This window comes from Bos indicus x Bos taurus, chromosome 17 (genome assembly GCF_003369695.1).
Source record: "Bos indicus x Bos taurus breed Angus x Brahman F1 hybrid chromosome 17, Bos_hybrid_MaternalHap_v2.0, whole genome shotgun sequence".
Lineage (NCBI taxonomy): Eukaryota > Metazoa > Chordata > Mammalia > Artiodactyla > Bovidae > Bos > Bos indicus x Bos taurus.
The window spans coordinates 11,554,247-11,573,736 of record NC_040092.1 but is presented as its reverse complement, the minus strand read 5'-3'; the positions used below and the strand labels follow the sequence as shown (position 1 = coordinate 11,573,736).

The window sequence follows — 19,490 nt, the reverse complement described above, 5'->3', positions numbered from 1 at the left end:
CAACACAGAAATTTTAGGGAGACGTAATTCAGTCGGTAGCACTCCTGCCCTTTCCTTAGATGAGGTCCCCAGGAATCTGGCTGTGCTGCCTGTGACCTTTGACTCTGTGCTAAGGATGCTGGAAGCTGGGGAATTGTCCCTACAGGAAACCAGAGGGCTTGGATTTTTTTTTTTCCCCCTTATTTGGGCAAGGATGGATTGTATCCAAGACTTAAAACATTTCTGGGCTATAAACGTGGCAGCTGAAATGCTAATGAATGACTCATAAGCAGGAGATGTCAGGTTGATAAAGGAGGAAGGCCTGAGCAGAGGTATTTAAAGCCTAGAAATTAGGAGTAACCTTGAAAATAGTCAGTGGGGTTGGCGTTCGACAGTGTGGTTTAGAGATAGCCTGCTGTCTGCACTGCGCAGCAGTCAGTGATCTGGACTGTCCCTGGACTGTAGAGTGTGAATGTGGTGGGCTATACAAAGTATCTTCTTGGGGAATTCTGTTCACTCTCAGCTTTCACCTTGTTGCCTTTAAGCCCAGCCGCTGCCTAAGATGCGCCTGTACTATTGGGTGATGAAGGGACTGTGGGCAAGGCCGGGGCTGAGGCTGGAGCAGGGCGCTTTGTCTCACGCGGTACCTTGGTGCTCGTGGCTCCTGGTTTCCCGGTGACAAGTCATGTGGGGATAAGACCTAAGGTGGTAGAGTAACAGGACCCCTTACTCCTTCACCCTGATTCCTAAGACTTCTTCGGCACTCATCCGGGACCCAGTATAAGGTGGAGAACCACTGCTCCCTTGCAGGGGCCGATATACAGCGGGTGCCCTGGCTCCCTTTCCAGAGTTTTCATGCAGCCAGAACCAGCTGGCACCCATCTCCGTCAAGGTGGGCCATCTCCATCAAGGTGGGGCACTGCTCCCTTGCAGGGGCCGACATACAGCGGGCGCCCTGGCTCCCTTTCCAGAGTTTTCATGGCAGCCAGAACCAGCTGGCACCCATCTCCATCATGTTGGCCCCAGGGCAGACATGGCCAACCTGAGCTGGGAGAGAGCGGTGGGGCTGTATACCCAGGGGAGACCTAACCCCATGGCAGGCTCTCCATCACAGAAATCAGTGTCTGCGGTTCTTTCTCTGACCGAGCTTCCCCAGCACACTCGCCAGAGAGAAAGTAAAGCCCAAGGACCCAGGTAGCTTTTGTCACCTGTGATGCACTGGGTGGAGGAGTGGTTAAACATTCAGGCTCTGGAGTCGAGCTGCAGACTTCCTGTTCTAGGCAAGTACGGGACCTAGTGTCTCCAAGCCTCAGCCTCCTCATCTGTAGGGTGGGATCATGATAGCATCTTCCGAGAGTTGTTGTGGGGACTTAGTGAGGTCACACGTGTGATGCCCGTGGTGGGTGCTCGGCTAGTTGTAGGCGTTATTGTCATGCCCAGAGACAGGGCTTCCTGGGGTGCTGAACCCAGGCCAAGAACTGAGTCCTTTGCCTTGCTGCTGGCCCGACAGGTGGCCACCACCAAGTGGGGAAGGGGAGGCAGCATGGCAGGTGGAGACTGAACAGCAGTCAGGCTTTCCCAGCCTCCCAGGGAGCTCGGGCATTTGGCTCCGCTGGAGTCGGCCCCCTGGCTTTCCCAGGGCCTCGCCGAGATAGGATGGTCGTGTCGCCAGGCTGGCAGAGGCACCAATTAAAATGCACACACACCCGGCACGCTGGGTTCCAGCCTCGTAAGCGACACTTGAAGCTTTTCACTTCCTCCCCGCTCCGAGTCTTTGTAGGGGATCCTGTCTGTTGCCTCGGGCCCCCCTGCCATGAGATGACATGCAGAGAAGCTGCTACTTTGGAATGGCAGCAGTGGCAGCTGGGCGCGGGCTGGAGCCATGGCTCCGTTGCTCTTTCCCCATCCCCTTAGGGGGGCTCTGTGTTCACATTTACTCCAGCAGCGCTTCGTGAGGCAGAACAGTCAGCTTCTCAGCTTCTGAGTCAGGGAGGGAGCTGGGGAGGTGGGGCTCTGATGGCTCCTGGCCCAGTGTCCTGCCCGGGGCTGCCTCACAGATCACAGAATGGTGGACCTGGAAGGAAACCCAGATGAAGCACCAAGGGATCACCCCCTGCCCCCGCAACCTCAAACCCCCCAGGCCCCTGGAGGAAAGTTGGTCCTCAGACCGCCCCCATGCCACCTATGGGAAGCCCGCTGGACTCCCTTTCCTGGGTGACTTCTCTGATTGTTTCCTGACTCTTCCTTCTCTCCCTCTCAGTCCAAGCCGCACAAGGTCGTTCACAATAAAAACAGCGGCTCACAGGTATTGAACCCCTATCAACTGCCGGGCAGCGTCTGAAAGCACTTTGTGCTGTCTCTGTCACTGGGTCCTCCGAGCAGAGCTGTGCTGTTGGTTCAGCATCTGTCTCTGACAGCAGAGGAAACAGACACCCTGAGAGGCTGAAACTTACCCAGGGCCACGTAGCTGGGAAGTGTTGGCTGCAGCTCTGGAAACCCGCGCTCTTCTGATCGGGGAAACTCAGGTTCTGGGTGCCGAGAGATTCAGAGCTGGCTGGGGGCACTTGTCCCTGCCTCTTGGTGCTTCACAGAAAGAAATACCAGATTTCATTCAGCTTTGCAATCAAGCCAGATTGGGCATTTTTCTGTCTTTCTGTGTCTGTCTTCCTGTGTTGGCAGGCGAATTCTTAACCACTGGACTGCCAGGGAAGCCCTCACATCTTTTTTTTAAGGCAAGATTTAGGGGCTTTGTTTTTCCCTAGAAGAATCAGTTATGTTTGGGGAGTCTCCCAGGTGAACGTATGGTGGCTCAGCCTGCATTTGGAACAACTCATGCAAGTATCTCCCTTGAGTGCTCCATGGGCACCACCCCTGCATCCTGGCTCAAGATGAATCCAGAAGCTGCAAATCAGGGCATCCATTATACCACCTCAAAGTAGAAGTCTTCCCCAGAGCCAGTCTTGTTTCTCTCTTGTTGGAGGCAGCAACACTGTAAACCTATTACAGTTTAAAAAAAATATTTTTATTTATTCATTTGATTGTGCCAGGTCTCAGTTGCTGTATGTGGGATCTAGTTCCCTGACCAGGGACCAAACCCAGGCCCCCTGTATTGGGAGCGTGGAGTCTTAGCCGCTGGATCAACAGGGAAGTCCTAAGCCCTATTACAGTTGGCTGCAGTTGGTGACTGTGTGTGCAGTAATGTTCACATAGATGGTGGCTCCTAAGAGCCCTTGCGAAGTAAGAGTATCCCCGTTTTTCAGATGTATAATTGGAGGGGTGGGGCGGGAAGTGACCCACAGGGGCAGATAGTGGGGCAGTGGGCCTCATTCATCGTCAGTGTTGCTGGGCTGCTGCATGCCCAGTGCATGTCCACACAGGCAGGCCCGCACTGCCCTCTTGTCTGTCTCGGGTTACAGACCTGCTGTTTCTGTTTTCAGGCCTTGCCCAGAGGGAATGTTTCTCCCTCCAAGCTCTCAGCTCAGTCGCTTAGTCATGTCCAGCTCTTTGCGACCCCATGGACTGCAGCATGCCAGGCTTCCCTGTCCATCACCAACTCCCAGAGCTTGCTCAAACTCATGTCTATTGAGTCGGTGATGCCATCCAACCATCTCATCCTCTGTTGTCCCCTTCTGCCTTCAATCTTTCCCAGCATCAGGGTCTTTTCCAAGGAGTCAGTTCTTTGCATCAGGTAGCCAAAGTATTGGGAGTTTCAGCTTTAGCATCAGTCCTTCCAATGAATATTCAGGACTGATTTCCTTTAGGATGGACTGGTTTGATCTCCCTGAAGTCCGAGGGACTCTCAAGAGTCTTCTCCAGCACCACAGTTCAAAAGCATCATTCTTTGGCGCTCAGCTTTCTTCACAGTCCAACTCTCACATCCATACATGACTACTGGAAAAACCATAGCCTTGACTAGACAGACCTTTGTTGACAAAGTAATGTTCTCTGCTTTTTAATATGCTGTCTAGGTTGGTCATAGCTTTTCTTTCAAGGAGCAAGCGTCTTTTAATATCATGGCTGCAGTCACCATGTGCAATGATTTTGGAGCTCCCAAAATAGTCTGTCACTGTTTCCATTGTTTCCTCATCTGTTTGCCATGAAGTGATGGGACCGGATGCCATGATCTGAGTTTTCTGAATGTTGAGTTTTAAGCCAACCTTTTCACTCTCCTCTTTCACTTTCATCACTTGGTAAGAGTTAGGCCCAATTCTTGGATCAAATGAAAATGAAGCGCTTGAAGTCCAAGCCCTCTGATCCACCTTCCCAGCCTCACCCCACCCACCTGGCAGTGGCCCCAGCACCTTCCAGGCCAGGAGAACATCCCCCTCAGTTACAGCCCTGCCTGACTGGCCTCTGTTCCTTCACTCCACCCCCTTGGTAATCAGAACAAACAAGCAAAAGTCTTAACTGTGGGGCTGCTCAAACCATCTCATTTATTTGTTTACTTTTTGGCCTAACCACACGTCATGCAGGATCTTAGTTACCTGACCAGGGATTGAACCCCTGCCCCCGGCATTGGGAGCATGGAGTATTAACCCCTGGACTGCCAGGTAAGTTCCACTGTCATCTCATTTGTTTAACAATCACACAATCTCGATTTTTTTAATTTTACTTGAACCACTTTCACTACCAAAACTTCCCATCGGCTGCTGTCTCTTGCTCCTGATCCATCCCCCTTCAGCTTTCTCCAGCTGAAGATCTGGTCCTCTTTTTCCATGGAGCCTTCCCTAACCCTTCCTAACTGACTTCTGCACCTTTGAATCCTCTGAATAGCTGCGCGGAGGCCCACTCCCTCCCCAGCACCTGCACGTGATAGATTTGATTAATGTCTCGTGCACTGAATCAGTTTGCTTTGTGCCATGATGGATTCCTAAAGCTTAAGAGAAAAGGAAATTTTGGTGAAGTAGATGATTTAAAATATGAGCAGAAGGGTTGAGTTTGGCAAAGCATCCTTTCATAGTATGATTAATACCCCTTGGTTCATCTAGTATCGAGCTGGGTTTTGTAAACCATGTTCCTTTTTTTTTTTTTTAACTTATTTGGCTGCTCCGTATCTCAGTTGCAGCATGTGAGGTCTAGTTCCCTGACCAGGGATCGAACCCAGGCCCCCTGTATTAGGAGTCTTAGCCACTGGACCACCAGGGAAGTCCCCAACCATGTTCCTTTTAATCAGGGTTTAACCTGTTGGTGGATTTCTTTCTCATGTCTCCATGATGCCCGTTTGGGTGGGCTGGTTGGACAAGACAGGAAGGTGTAAGTAGGTGCTGTTGTTCTGGGTCCTGATGTGTTGTGCCTCTTTTGGGAGCACACATTTTTGCAAAAGCACAGACCACATCTTTCCTGCACACACCCAGACACCTAATAAACAGACACATGTGAAGTAAGGGATCTGGGAGTGAGTCATGAGGTTCTCCAAACACCCAAGAGACTCTGTTTGTTACATCTTAACCAGCCTGTGGAAACCACTGGGTTGACCAGAAGACTCATCCCCACATGATCAGGTCAGAAATAGCTCAGGTGGACCCTGCCCTCTGCTTCTCCTAGGAGCAACCAGCCTAGGGTATGTCTTTGGTCTCTGCTTTTGAAATTCTCAAGGACCCTCACATGGCCCACAATTTCTATATCAGCCCAGGTCCCACCTTCCCCCACCTCTGAACTCAGCCACTACCACTCCACCACTCGTAGACTGCCTTTCCCTCTTGCTAATCTCTCTTTTTGTTAGACTGGGTTTTTATTTATTTATTTTTCCTATCCTTTTAGCTCTTGCTGGAAACCAGCTCAGGGAGAGCTATTGTGCTCAGCACCGGCTAATGGCCTGGAGCCGCTCCAAGCTGCCGGATGCGTTGGCTTTCACTCGTGGGTGGTCGTTGACAAGCGTGATGCCTTCTCTCTGTGACACCCCAGGGTCCCCTCTTGCCAGCTCTGCTGTTTGCACTTGGCTGGCCTGCCTTGATGCGAACGGCAGCTTGTACTGCGCACCCCGGAGCCCGTCTGGTTGCCTCCACGGGTCTCAGACTTTCTCAGTCACAGAGCTTGCTCAGCCTCGAGGCCAGTTGACCTGTTTGCTTTTTCTGCCTATTTCCTTTTGGAGCTCAGACACTGTCCTGGGGTGGCCAGGAGCTCCCCAGTCTGGAGACGGGGAAGGGGTTTGGGAGAATCCTCAGGTGGTTAGAAATGTGTATGCATTGGTGGAGTGATAATGTGGACTGATAATTTAGTGCATTCTAACGTTTCTTCAGAGTCTCTTGGTCTACAGCAAAGGATGGGGTTGAATTTCCAGTGCCCTATCTTAGCAAGTGTGCAGCCTTGAATGAGGAGCTAAGCTTCGGCTTCTTCCTGAGTTTCAGTTTCTTCGTCAGTAAAATGGGGATAAAAACGTCTCCATTCAGGGTTGACATAGGAAATTTCAGGCAACATTCCAGGTACCAACTCAGTAAGTAGAAAAACTCTTAACAGTAAAGTATCAGGGTTTCATTTTCAACAAAGTAGCAATGACGCCCCTCCTTGAGCCTACGAGTAGATAATTTCAGGTCTATCCGAGTCAATGACTTGAGCTCACCCTTCCTTTTATTACATTCCTCTAAGGACTGGTAGCTGGGGTTTGGATTTTCTTAGGGATTCTGTTGTGGCAGATGGGGAACTGGATGTTAACTTCCTCGACCGTCCAGGTGCACTGCAGGGGCAATTTACCTCAAGTAACTCCACCTCCTGCCTGCTCTTTAGGATGGATTTTTGGCCTTTATTGTATTTTTCTTTATTCATGCTGCCCCGTTTTTTTAAAAAATTATTTATTTATTTACTTGTCTAGCTGGGCCTCGGTTACGGCACACGGGATCTTCCTTGCATCTTGCAGGATCTTTCTTTGAGGCACACGGACTCTCTAATTGTGGTTCATGGGTTCAGTTGTTGCAGCCACAGGCTTAGTTGCTCCTGCAGGATCCTAGTTCACCAACCAGGGATCAAACCCACATCCCCTGCATTGCAAGGTGGAGTCTTAACCACTGGACCACCAGGGAAGTTCCCACGATGCCTCTTTTGAGCGTGTTCCCCACTCGGTGGAAAGGGAAACTGAAGAAGAGGAAGAGAAGGCTGAGCCCAGGACTTGACCACTGACCACTCAGACTCTGAGGCCCTGCCGGCTTCCCTGGGAGCACGCCAGCCAGCCCAACCCAGGTCCCTGGAGAAGTGGCGTGCCCAGGCCATCAAGCTCTGCAGGATGCAGACTTCCTCCCAGCTGTCATTCTGCCAAGGAGCTCTGTGTCTCCTGGCTGGCCACTTTGCCCCTTGCTGCTGCTCTTCTGAGCATAGCCTCCTGCTCACAGCAGATCCAGATGCTGGGGTGTGGCCAGTGGTCATGGGATCCACGTCTAGCCAGTCCCCCAAGTGTTCCCAGGCAGGGGCTAGAGCAGACCTCTGATCAGTACCCCGAGTAGAGAAGGGGTCTCACAGCCAGGCTTGCTCCTCTGAGCACTGCTCATCCACTGACCCCCTGCATAGGCCCAGGGAGCCCCAGCTTGCAGTGGACAATGCCTTTGTCTCCATTTAAAAAAATTTTTTTTCAGTGAGGCTTCCCAGGTAACTCAGTGGTAAAGAATCCACCTGCCAATGCAGGAGATGCAGGTTTGATCCCTGGGTTGGGAAGATCTCCTGGAGAAGAAAATGGCAACCCACTCTGGTATTCTTTCCTGGAAAATTCCATGGACAGAGGAGCCTGGCAGGCTACAGTCCATGGGCTCAGAAAGGGTTGTTGGACATGACTGAGCAACTAAACAGCAACCACAGATTACAATTTCATAGCTGTCTGTCAAAACTTCCTCCAACCTAGTAATTTGTTGAGACCGGTGAAAACAAAAAGTTACAAAAGTAAAAAATTTTTCAGTGGGTAAGCACACACTTTTTTTAGAATAGAAGCCTCGTTTTATTTTACTTTTATTTATTGTTAATATTTTTTTGGCCACGCCACACAGCTTGTGGGATTTTAGTTCCTTGACCAGGGATCAAACCTGCACCCCTGCATTGGAAGTGCGGAGTTTTAACCTCTGGACTGCCAGGGAAGTATGCCTCGTCTCCATTTGCCCTTGTACTGCTCCCGGCCCCACCGTGTGCATTTCACAATTAGCGTTCCCAGTGCTTCCAAGTGAATGCAGGACAGATGTTCACACAGGTGCTACACTCTTCCTTGAATAAACACAGTGGAGTTTGCATGCTTTTCTGTGTGTGTATGTGTGTGAGTGAGTGTATGTGTGTGTGTGATAGAGAGAGAAGCATAGGTCTTTGAGATGGATGGAGCCTTTACAGATGTTTTCTCAAAGCATCCCATACACTTTGCACATGGTCAGTCAGTTAGGTGCTCAATAAATGCTTTGTGATGAGTTTTCAGCAGGAGTCAAAGCCTTCTGTTTCATAATAAACCCAGCGGCCCACGCGTAGGTAGTACAGTTGTACTTGGAAGTACAGTTTCAAGTGAAGCCTTGAAATGCACAGATTGAAGGAGATGGAAATCATTTCCAGCCCCACCAAGAGACTATCTGCTGGCATCTGGTAAACCCCTCCCTCTGTCTCTGCCTCAGCAGAGGGTGGTGGTGGGTTGTGTAGCGGTGGCCAGAGGAGGTTTTCTCCACTGGCAGGTGGTGAGGACCATCAGACAATGGAAGTGACCCCAGGGGGCTCCTGGCGAGTTAACTGCTCTGTAAATGTGAGCTCACCATGGCTCCCCTGGAGAAAGGACCCTGCCTTTTTGCCTGTGCAGGATGTAGACGGAGTTACTGTGAAACCAAGACAGCCTGACTGGCCTGCATATCTCCGCTCGTCACAACTGGTCCAGCTGCTCTCTATTAAAACCCAGCGGCTCAAGTCCAGTCTCCTTGTCGTGGCTTACAGCCTGCCTGCTGCTCTGCTTTACAAAGGAGCCAGGCCGCTGGGCTCCAACCCAGCCTGGCCACTTTTTGCTCTGTGACCTTGGGAAAATCACTTAGCCTCTCTGGGCCGTAGTTTCCTCCCTTCTGGAAACTGGAGATCATAATAGTCTCTGATTCATGGGGCTTTTTTATACTTAGGGGAATTAACAAGGGTAAAGCACTGAGTGTGAGCTGTTATTCTTGCCCTCATTTGTACATATCAGCCTTATATCTCTGGTCCTTTAAGCTTCAGAATTACTGAAACCTGTGCAGTTTCCCATGAACGGAAGAGCCTGGTGGGCTACAATCCATGGGATCGCAAGAGAGGACACAGTTTGGCGACTCAGCCACCACCACCACGCTTCCCAAGCGTGTCCTGCTATCTGCTTTTCTGTGCTTTATGCATGACTTTCCTGTTTCTGGAAGGTAGCCCTCACCCCATCCCCAGCCCTTTTTGGAACACCTTTTCATCCTTCATCCTTTAAAACCGGCACGGATAAGGCCCCTGAATCTCTCTCTGTCTGCCTCTTCCCTCCAGCCCTCATGGACGGTAGTTGCGGTCACATCATTTTCTAGGCTGCTGTAACAAATGCCTTTAATGCCCCAGAATCATCCCTTCTTTTGCCTCCTGACTGTGAGCTCCTTGAAGACAAAGCCCACGGTTTTACTTTTTCAGATCCAACACCTAATCTAGTGCCTGGTATACAGTAGGTGAGGAATAAATGTCTCTTCACATGAAACCACATTTATCTGCATCTAGGTCAGCCTTTTAAAAACGTTTTCCCCCCTCCCTTTTTCTCTCCCAAATAACCGCATGGTTTGTTAAGACCAGAGACTTGCTCTCAAGGTTTCGTTTGCAGCCTCAGTCTGCGAGTGCCCTGTGTGGCCAGTTTGGGGGTGGGCCCTTGGGGCTGCCACTGCTACCCTAAATTACCAAGGGGTGCTTATTTTCCTGGCCCCTGCCAAGAGTCTGCCATTTCTAATCTTCACCCCTCCTGCCTTTTCACCTCCTCTGTTTACAGCCGCTACTCTCAACTTTCTCACCAGCTCCACGCCCTTCCATGGCAGGCCTTGTGTATCTACAGGGAATCCCCCTGGATTTGGCCACTTAGGCCCCTGTGAGCTGGCCGGAAACAAAGTTGGAGGTGGCACAGAGTGTAATCCTGGCTGCTTCCAAACCAGGGCTTCCTCCTTCTAGAACAGTGCCTGACCGAGTACCGGCCTGGGTGAGCCTTTCATCTTTCCTTTCCTCCTCTGGCTAAAGCCTTTGGCAGGACAAGGTTTGGGCCTGAGGCCAGCGATTCAACTGGGAGGGCCGTGCGCCAGCTCTTGCCTTTCTGGAGGTCGGTCTATTAGCCCGGGGTTCTGCCAAGGTTCACGGCCTTTCCTAACATGCCTGGATGACACAGGTCTACCTCCCACACCATTGTGCAGTCAGTCACCAGCAAAGAAAGCCTGAGCAGAAGGAAATACACACTCTGCTGTCTTTTGGCACGGTGTCTTTTGCCCGATTTTTATCCAGGGGTCCTTTAAAGAGTCTGCACGGAAGCGGGGTGGCAACGGCATGCCTGGAAAATTCATCAGTGCCACTCGGGTTGATTTTCCTCTCCTCTTTAAGCTTTTTTTTTTTTCCCCATGGAGTGGGGCTCTCAGCGATCACTGGCAGATGGTTGGGCTATGGGTTGTTGTCATTCTGGTGGGCGCCAGTGTTCGGAGGGCTCCTGGCGCTTTGTGGGTTTTTGCATTTGTCTCTGAGATGCCGAGAGCACAGTTGGCACAGGTCCCGGTTAATGGATGAAGAAGCTGAGCCTCTGGGGATTAAGATCGTGAACCAGGGGTGGGGAGGGGCACAAATGGGAGAGAACTTGGGGGTTCAGGGTTATGTAATTTTTTTTTTAATTTGGCCCTGCTGGGTCTTAGAGTTGTGCCACGCAGGATACTTAGTTGAGGCATGTGGGATCTAGTTCCCTGACCAGGGGTTGAATCCAGACCCCCCTGCTTTGGGAGCACGGGTCTTAACCCCTGAACCACCAGGGAAGTCTCAGGGCTACGTTCTGTCTTGAAGAGGATGTGCATGGTATATGCGTGCCTGTGTGTGTGTGAGAGAGAGAGAGAAGGGTGGGCGGTGGGCGGAAATGCATGAGGTTATGTACATGTAAGAGAAGGAGAATGAAAGGAACAGGATTGAAAGGAGAGAGGGACCTCAGTGTAAACCTGCAAAAGAACTGTCACCGCCTCACATCCTTTCTGCTCAGAGCTGCCTCCCACGAGGAGCTCATATGCCTTTTATCCAAAGCACCCTCTTGCCCAGGCCCCCAAGGAAGGCCCCAGTGACCTACCCAGCCCTAGCGGACCCTGCGCTTGCTGGATGTTGGGGGTGGGTCACAAAAGCCCTGTGTTCCCGCCCGTCCTTTCCCCATCCACCCTGGTGCTGCTTTATAGCCGGCATATGGAAACTGTTTCTGTTTACCCAGAGCCACCCCGATGCTGCTGCACGCTGTGCTCCAGCGAACGGAAACCTTGGATTCCCCGCAGGGTCGTTTGAGAGGCTGCATGCAAAGCCGCCAGCTGTTTTGCAGGGAGTGTCTGGGCCCTGTTACATCAGCGTGGTGGAAGCGTTACCATCTGTGCAAACAGGTCATCCTGGTTTATCTGCCTGTCCTCTGTGTGGGGAACGCCTCTCCTACTTGGAGGCAGCTTTTGTTGTTGTGGTTGTAGTTACGCTGTTTTGTATTCCACCGCCTGCCAGTTCAGCCGTTTTCTTTCTGTTCCTTATTCTCCATGTTCGGCTCCCCAGGCTGATTGCCAGGATGTAGGGAGGGGAGTTTGGGAGTAGGTGTTGCATAAATGTTTAGTGGCGAAGGTCAGCGGGGCCTGAAAAGGCTGCAGACCGGCTTTACAGGAGAGCTCTTTGCCCAGGACACCTGGAGTACAGAACAAAGTGTTTTTCTCTTCAGGGACTGGGGCGGGGGTGACTTTTCCCAGAGGCACAGAGTGGGAACTTCCAGGTTGCCAAGAGTGTTCAGCTTTCTCTGGCCCTTTTCAAACCTCCCCGGAGCGGAGAAGCTGGTTGGCTTCTAGGAGCCAAGGAGCTAGCCAAGAAGACTGCCGCTCCCACCCTCCTGTGCTGCTGTGTATCTTGTTCCCCCACTTCTTTCCTCCCATTTCCAGCTGCCTCCCAGGAAAGGCGGAAATGCAGAGGCGAGGGCCAGCCATCATCTTCCTGGAGGAGGCAGCAGAGGGCCAGCTCCCTGACAGCCCCATGGAGAGGTCATCCCGTCTCCTCCAGCTGGGCCCTTGTGGTATGCCTTGACCTGGCCGTGGGTGAGTGTGGCATCAAAGGTGATACCAGGATCAGAGATTGGACATGTTGATCCTTACGGGGTCTCTAATCACTGGTGTGAGGGCGGGTCCCTGATCGCAGGCCGGGGTGGACCTGGGGCGCTGTATGAGAGCCCTCCAGACGGCCTTGTCCAGTCTCTCCCTGTGCAGGAGATGCCCTGAAAGTTGCATCACCCACTTTTTACGTGGAGACCTGGTGGGGGGGGCAGGGCGTTGTTTCTCCCAGGAAGTGCAGATTCAGCCCAGGTGGTTAGGAATAGACCAGGGCTGGGCTCCAGGTCGCCAGGGCAGTGGGTGCTCACAGTCAGCGGGGTCTGAGGCTCCCCAGGTGTGACCTGGAGCAGATTCAGTGGGCGTAATGCAGGGACCTCCACAGCGACACGGGGACAGACCATTCCCTGGGCATCATGCTCAGTAGTGACCAGTCAGGGGACCCTGGGATTCCCGTACAGCCTCACCTTCTGCTTCAGTGGAGTTCACTCCGAGGAAGCCTGCTGGATGCGTGCCCCCCATCTGAACTACAGGCCCACAGTCTGACCTCTGACCTGCCCCCTGCACCAGCCCCCTCCCCTCTTCTCTCTTTTACCCTAGCCATGTTTCCTTTTGGGAGGCCGCCGACCCTCTGAGCATCCCTCATCCTCAACAAGAAAGCACTTAGGGGCTGGAGGGTTTCCATTGCTTCTTTGGCCACTTCTCCAACCTGGAAAGTGGGAGAAAGGGGCAGGGAATCTGTAGTTAACCCCCCTTCCCTCCTCCAAAAGAGGTGACTTCCCTGGTGTCCAGTGGCTCTGGACTCCCATTGCAGGAGCCCCGGCTTCCATCCCTGGTCAGGGAACTAGATCCCACATGCCACGAACTAAGAACCCGTGCAGCCAAATAAATATATTAAAAAAAAAAAAAAAGAATTAGACCCCGCAGTCCCCAAGTTCCTCCTCTTGGCAGCGCAGGGAAAATGCTTCCGGTCTTGGCCGCTGGGCTGCCCACCGCCTCTGAATGAAGACTGCATGTGCAAGGAGTGGGCTGGACCGTGGCTCCTGCCTTCCATGTCACCCTTTACGTGATCCCTAAATGTGGCTCCCCAGCTGCTCCTGCTTGGAACGTGGCGGGGTAGGGGGGGCTCTTGGAAGTCACCTGTGGCTTTCTTGAAACTCCCTGCTGTGGCCCTTGTCACCGAGGGCCTTTCAACCCTGTCCTCGAATCACAGTCAGCAACAGGCACTCAGGCTTTACATCTGGAAAGCCAGCCAAGTTCTGTGTTCTGAGTAAGAGGAAGGTTGACTGATCAAAAGCAATGAACAAAGTCCTCCCCGCTGGAGGGGAGGACTCTCTGTTCTGTCTCTTCAGCTCTTTGAGTCCTGTTTCCCTTTTGGAAGGTTCTGCCTGAATTACTCTTGTGTAAAATCGTCCCTCTTGCACAAATCCTCCTAAGAAGGATTTTTGAAAGGGCAGAGAGGTCATGTCATACCCCTTCTTACCACCTGAGGGTGCTCCCCACTGTGCTCTGGACGAAGTCTGCGCACCACGGTGGGTGTGCTTCTGTCATCTTTGGGGCATCTTTCACTTCATTTCTGTTCAGATATATGTGTGGAGCTTTTGCACATCACGCCTGGCCCTGTTCTGGGCTCTGGGGACACCACAGTGACCAAGACAAAAGCCCCTGAGTTCATGGAGCTGATACTCCAGGCAGGGAAGCAGGCATCAGGCAGGCCCACAAGTTAAGTCTGTGCCCCTCTCCCAGACGGCGATAGAAGCCCAGGAGGAAGCCGGAGGCCGTGTGAGGAGGCCGGGGCATGGCGGTGTGCCCGGGGAGGCCGGAGGCAGCCTCTGTAAGATGACCTTCAGGTGGACACCTGGGAGACGTGACCAGGCCAGCCGTTCAAAGATCCGGGGGCAGGGCTGAGGGGACAGCAAGTACAGAGGCCGTTAGCGGAACGTTCCAGGCCTGTCCCAGGAGGACAAGGAGGCCGGCGTGGCCGGCGTGAGGGGTGACTGGGATGAGACCTCAGACCGGGTTTCCTAGGACCTGCTCCCCCCAGAGGAGGACTTCCGAGTTTTCTCAGGAGCTGGAGGCAGTGGCATGTTTGGGGCAGAGGAGCGCTACCACCTGGCTTAGGTTTTTAAAGGATTACTGTTATACTGAGCTAAAACACATGCATACACACATCAAAGGATTTCTCTGACCGGTGTAGAGAGGAGATGGGCAGAGAGGGCCAGGACGGGGAGCCAGACCAGCAACAGGGGCGGTACCCGGTGGGGTGAGGGGCTGGGAAAGTGCAGACAGTATCTGGGAGGGTCACTCCACATGATGAATGAGGGGGGACGTAAGGGGATGAGCCTCCTGAATCCCTGGGGCCTCTCCTGCCCTGGGGTTCTCTGCCTGTACTGTGCTCAGTCGCGTCTGACTCTTTGTGACCCCCATGGACTGTAGCCCGCCAGGTTCCTCTGCCCATGGGATTTCCCAGGCAGGCGTACTGGAGTGGGTTGCCTTTTCCTCCTCGAGGGGATCTTCCTGACCCAGAGCTTGAACCTGCATCTCTTGCACTTCCTGCATTGGCAGGCGGGTTCTTTACTAGTACCACGTGGGAAGCCAAGGTACAGTCGTTCTGTTCAGCACTTGTAGGTCAAGAAAGACACTCCCAGCTGGCCAAGACCTTCCGCCTGTCCGCCAGTCACTCGTGGCCCTCACCGGCACATCCCAAGGGCTCTGGCCCATGGGAATGATGATCTGTGGAGGCCCAGTCACTTTTCTCTTTGGTTTGTGTCACTCAGGGCTGCACACAGCAGTGGTCACCCTGTGGCAGACCACCATCCACATTACTCTAGTGAGGGCTGAGTGACCAGAGTCTGTGGTGGGGAGACCTCTAGACAGGCGGCCAGGAGGCCCGGGTGCTAGAGCTGGCTCTCTGATGGATCAGCCCTGGTACACAGGTACGCTCTCTGCCGTGACCTCCATCTCTAAGAGATGGGCATTCAATTAAATGGTCTCTCCAACCCATTGCAGACCTAAGCGTCATCCTTTCTAAGACCCTGGACCTGACACTCATCCTTCTATGATGGACAGCAGAAAGTCCTCCAGAGTCCATGGAGGGAAACCCCATAGTCCATTTGTTCAGTCACTAAGCCGTATCCGACTCTTTGCGACCTGGTGGACTATAGCATTGCAGGCTTCCCTGTCCTCTACTATGTCCTGGAGTTTGCTCAGATTCACGTCCAGTGAGTCTGTGATGCTGTCTCTTCAACCATTTCATCTTTTGCTGCCCCCTTCTCCCCCTGCCTTCAATCTTTCCCAGCATCAGGGTCTTTTCCAGTGAGTCGGCTTCAGCTTCAGCATCTGTCCTTCCAAGGAACACTCAGGATTGATTTCCTTTAGGATGGACTGGTTTGGTCTCTTTGCAGTCCCTGCACTTTGGTTAAGCAGGGGATTCTCAGCATAGACCCTGCTGACCTTCTAAATGTGTGAAGCCTGGGTGAGTTCACAGGTCTCTCTGGGCTTCCTGTATCTCACCTGTAAAATGGACACAGTAATGGATGTTATTATGAGGATGAAATTTACAGTGACACATACATCATGCTGAGAGTAGCCTGGCACACAGAATATGCCCTGGAAGTGTGTTTGTTATTTCAGCAGAAGCCGAATTGATGAGGTCTGGGCTACATAGATTTGTAGGGCTGAGGTTCGTTAGGGTGGGGGTGAGACACCCTTGTCACCCTCTCCTTGCACCACGGCAGCCTTGGTAGAAGGCTTCTGGTAGTCAGCATGATCCAGGCGGCTGGGGTCTGCACCAGTTGTAGCAGGGCTGGCCCACGGGTAGCTCAATTTGCTTTGATAACCGCCCCCCCGCCTCCTCGCCCCAACACACACACATGAGAGGAAGTGCTGGGAAGGCTCACACTGGGGGATCTCCGAGGCAGGGGCTCACGCAGATGTTTCTGTCTAGCTCAGGCTGGGAAAGTGGCACTAATGTCCCCTGCCATCTGTGCCAGCCATTGCCACCCACCCCGCACCAGCACCACTCTTTACGTAGGACTGCTGTGTCCCAGGCGCCGGCTCCTGCTGTGTGGAGGGCATGGAGGATTCAGCACAGGCACCCGAGATCCCAGCGCCAGCCAGCTGCCTGCCTGTGTTTCTCCTGCTCAGGAGTCACGTTTGGGCTCACGCTTCCCTGATCCATGAAAGCGGGTGGAAGAAGGTGGTTTTGACTTTCCCCAGGCTCCACCTGGGGCTCAGTTCTTTCAGAAATGGGCACAGGGATCAGAGTTAGGAGATCCTGGCATTGGGAGAGCAAGACCAGAATGAGAAGGGCTGGCTGCAGTCAGATGTGATGGAATAGCTGCCGTATTTTTAATCCTTTCAGCCATGGCTTATCCTCCTTTCTGGGCCTCCAGTTCTTGAGAGGCATGCTTGCATGCGTGCAAAGGCACTTCAGTCTTGTCTGATTCTTGGTGACCCTGTGGACTGTAGCCTGCCAGGCTCCTCTGACCACGGGGTTTCTCCAGGCAAGAGCACTGGAGTGGGTTGCTGTGCCCTCCTCCAGGGGATCTTCCCAACCCAGGGATCGAACGCGCATCTCTTATATCTCCTGCATTGGCAGGCGGGTTTTTTACTGCTAGCGCCACCTGGGAAGCCCCTTGAGAGGCATGCAACCTACCAATTAGGAGCTAACCAGCCTAATTTGGTATCCAAGCCCTGCTTCTCACTGACTGCATGACCTCAGGAAGGTACTTAATTGAAGTGTCTTGGAGGAGAAAGGCAAGAGAACAAAGAACAGGTGGGATAAACATGCTGTAAATTGCAAGATGATATATTTAAGCCTAACCATATTAGTAATTACATTAAATGTAAATAATCTAAATACTCCAATTAAAAGGCAGAGTTTTTCAAACTGGAGGAAAGAAGCAAGACCAAACTATATGCTGCCTATAGGAAACAAAGTTTAAATAAAAAGACACAAAGAGATTAAAAGAATGGATAAAGCTATAATAATCACTAATCCAAGGAAATAATCAAAACTGGAATGGATATTATAATCAGAGACAAACATTTGTATATTTATAGACTGCATTATATATATGCATATATGTGACTCAAAATTTTAAAAAAGAAAATAATGTAATAAACAGGTAAGAGTTGGAGACACTTCAATTAAGTTGTACAAATGGCAACTAAGCATATGGAAAGATGCTCAACCTTATTAGTCTCTGAGGAAATCCAAATTAAAAGCATTGGAATTAAAACAATGCAGTAACATCACAATATTTTAGGATAATTAAGACTTAAAGCGGTTACTTCCCTGGTGGCTCAGAGGTTAAAGCATCTACCTCCAATGCGGAGACCTGGGTTCTATCCCTGGGTAGGGAAGATCCCCTGGAGAAGGAAATGGTAACCCACTCCAGTATTCTTGCCTGGAGAATCCCATGGATGGAGAAGCCCGATAGGCTACAGTCCACGGGGTCACAAAGAGTCGGACACGACTGAGTGACTTCACCTTCACCTTCAAGACTTAAAGCAGTGAGCGTATCAGTTGGTGGTGGGGAAGTGGAAGACCTAGAACTCTCATTTACTGCGAATGGGAGTGTAGAACGGTACAACCACTTTGGAAAACAGTTTGGTAGTTTCGTAAAAAGTTAAATGGGTGATCTAGCTATTTCACCCCTTGGTATTTACCCCCAAGAAATGAACACCTACATCCACCTACACCTACAAGTCCTGTACATGAATGTTCATAACAGCTTCATTTGAAATAGCCAAGCATTGGCAATGGTCTAAATGTCCATCCATGGGACTTCCCTGGTGGTGCAGTGGCTAAGACTCCTAGCTCCCAATGCAGGGGGCCCAGGTTCCATCCCTGCTTGGGGAACTAGATCCCGCATGGCACAGCTAAAAATCCCAAGTGCCACAATTGAGACCCATTGCAGCAAAATAAACAGTGGAAAAAAAAAAAAGCTAAGACTTGTTTCTCGGTGCCATGGCATATATCAGTGGACATACTTGAGTGCTGTGACAAGCCCAACTCAAAGAGGCTTAGGTATAAAAGGATCTTTGGGGGCTCAGATTTTGGAAATGCTCTGAGGTAAATTTCAGGCATAGCTCGATCCCAGGGGTGTAACTCAGGCAGGTCTTCCCCACTTGGTGGCAGAAGCAGCCTCCAGCAGCAATAGGGAAAGAGCTCCCCAATCCCTCCACACACACACACACACACACCTTTCTAAACTGGTCCTGGAGAAGTTCTAGGTTCGTTGGCTAGACTTCGGTCAGCACCATTGGCTGAACCAATACCTGTCTGGGATAAGACGGGGGCAGGCTGGGGCGGGTGTTGAGGGGATCTCATTGCACTGGATCAGCTGCCAGGGGTGGAGTTGGCCAGAGCCGAAGAATAAGGACAAAAAGTAGGGAGCGGACACTCAGACAGACAGGACTGAGTTACCAGAAGGAAAGGGCATGGCTCTCAGCAGGGAAGAGCCACGGATGACCCTGCACCAGGCAACAAATCCAGTTATTTTTATTTTTCTGACAAGGCAGTATATTAACATGCTTCTACAAGTCAAAAGTCATCAAAAAGATCACTCCCTCTGAGCGACTTCCACCCCGTTCTCTCCATCCATTGTGGGTAATCAGTTTCATCAAGTTCTAATTTATTCTTCCTATTTCTTCCGTTAAGATAAGTAGATATCTCTGTGCTTTCTTGTTTTTTTCCCTTATTTACACAAATGATAGCATTGGGTGTGTGCTTTTTTTATACTTGCTTTCTTAACAGGAGAAAGAAAAATTTAATTGAGGTATGGTTGATACACAACATTGTATGTTTCAGGTGTATAATATAGTGATTCACAATTTTTAAAGGTTATGCTCCTTTTAATTTATAAAATATTCCTTTGCTGCACAATATGTCCTTGTAGTTTATTTATTTTATCCGTAGTCATTTGTACCTCTTAACCCCCTCCCCCATCTTGCCCCTCCCCCTTCCCTCTCCCCATAGAAACCACTAGTTCGTTCTCTGTATCTATGAGTCTGTCTGTGTTGTTGTATTCACTAGTTTGTTTTAGTTTTAAGGTTCCACACATAAGTGATCTCATAACAGTATTTGTCTTTCTGATTTATTTCACTCAGCGTAATACCCTCCAGGTCCATCCATGTCGGAAGAACATTTTTGCTAGACATACTATTCTTGCTGTCGTTAGTATTGGGTTGGCCAAAAAGGTCATTTGGTTTTTGCCAAAATACATTACCCAAACGGCCTTTTCAGCCAACCTAATACACGGGCATGTGTAGACT

General features: G+C 51.3%; 1 protein-coding gene across 8 annotated transcripts in view; it reads left to right on the top strand.

The window, feature by feature from the left end:
• The window catches only part of TPCN1 (two pore segment channel 1), a 60,604-nt gene that overhangs the window by 8,457 nt on the left and 32,657 nt on the right, over positions 1–19,490 (top strand). For 3 of the 8 annotated variants that reach the window (XM_027566645.1, XM_027566643.1, XM_027566642.1), the window contains exon 3: positions 12,048–12,200. The exons of the other annotated variants lie outside the window; for them this stretch is intronic. In XM_027566645.1, the coding sequence (XP_027422446.1) occupies positions 12,048–12,200 (153 nt within the window). The remainder of the gene's footprint in view (positions 1–12,047; positions 12,201–19,490) is intronic. 8 annotated transcript variants of the gene reach the window in all.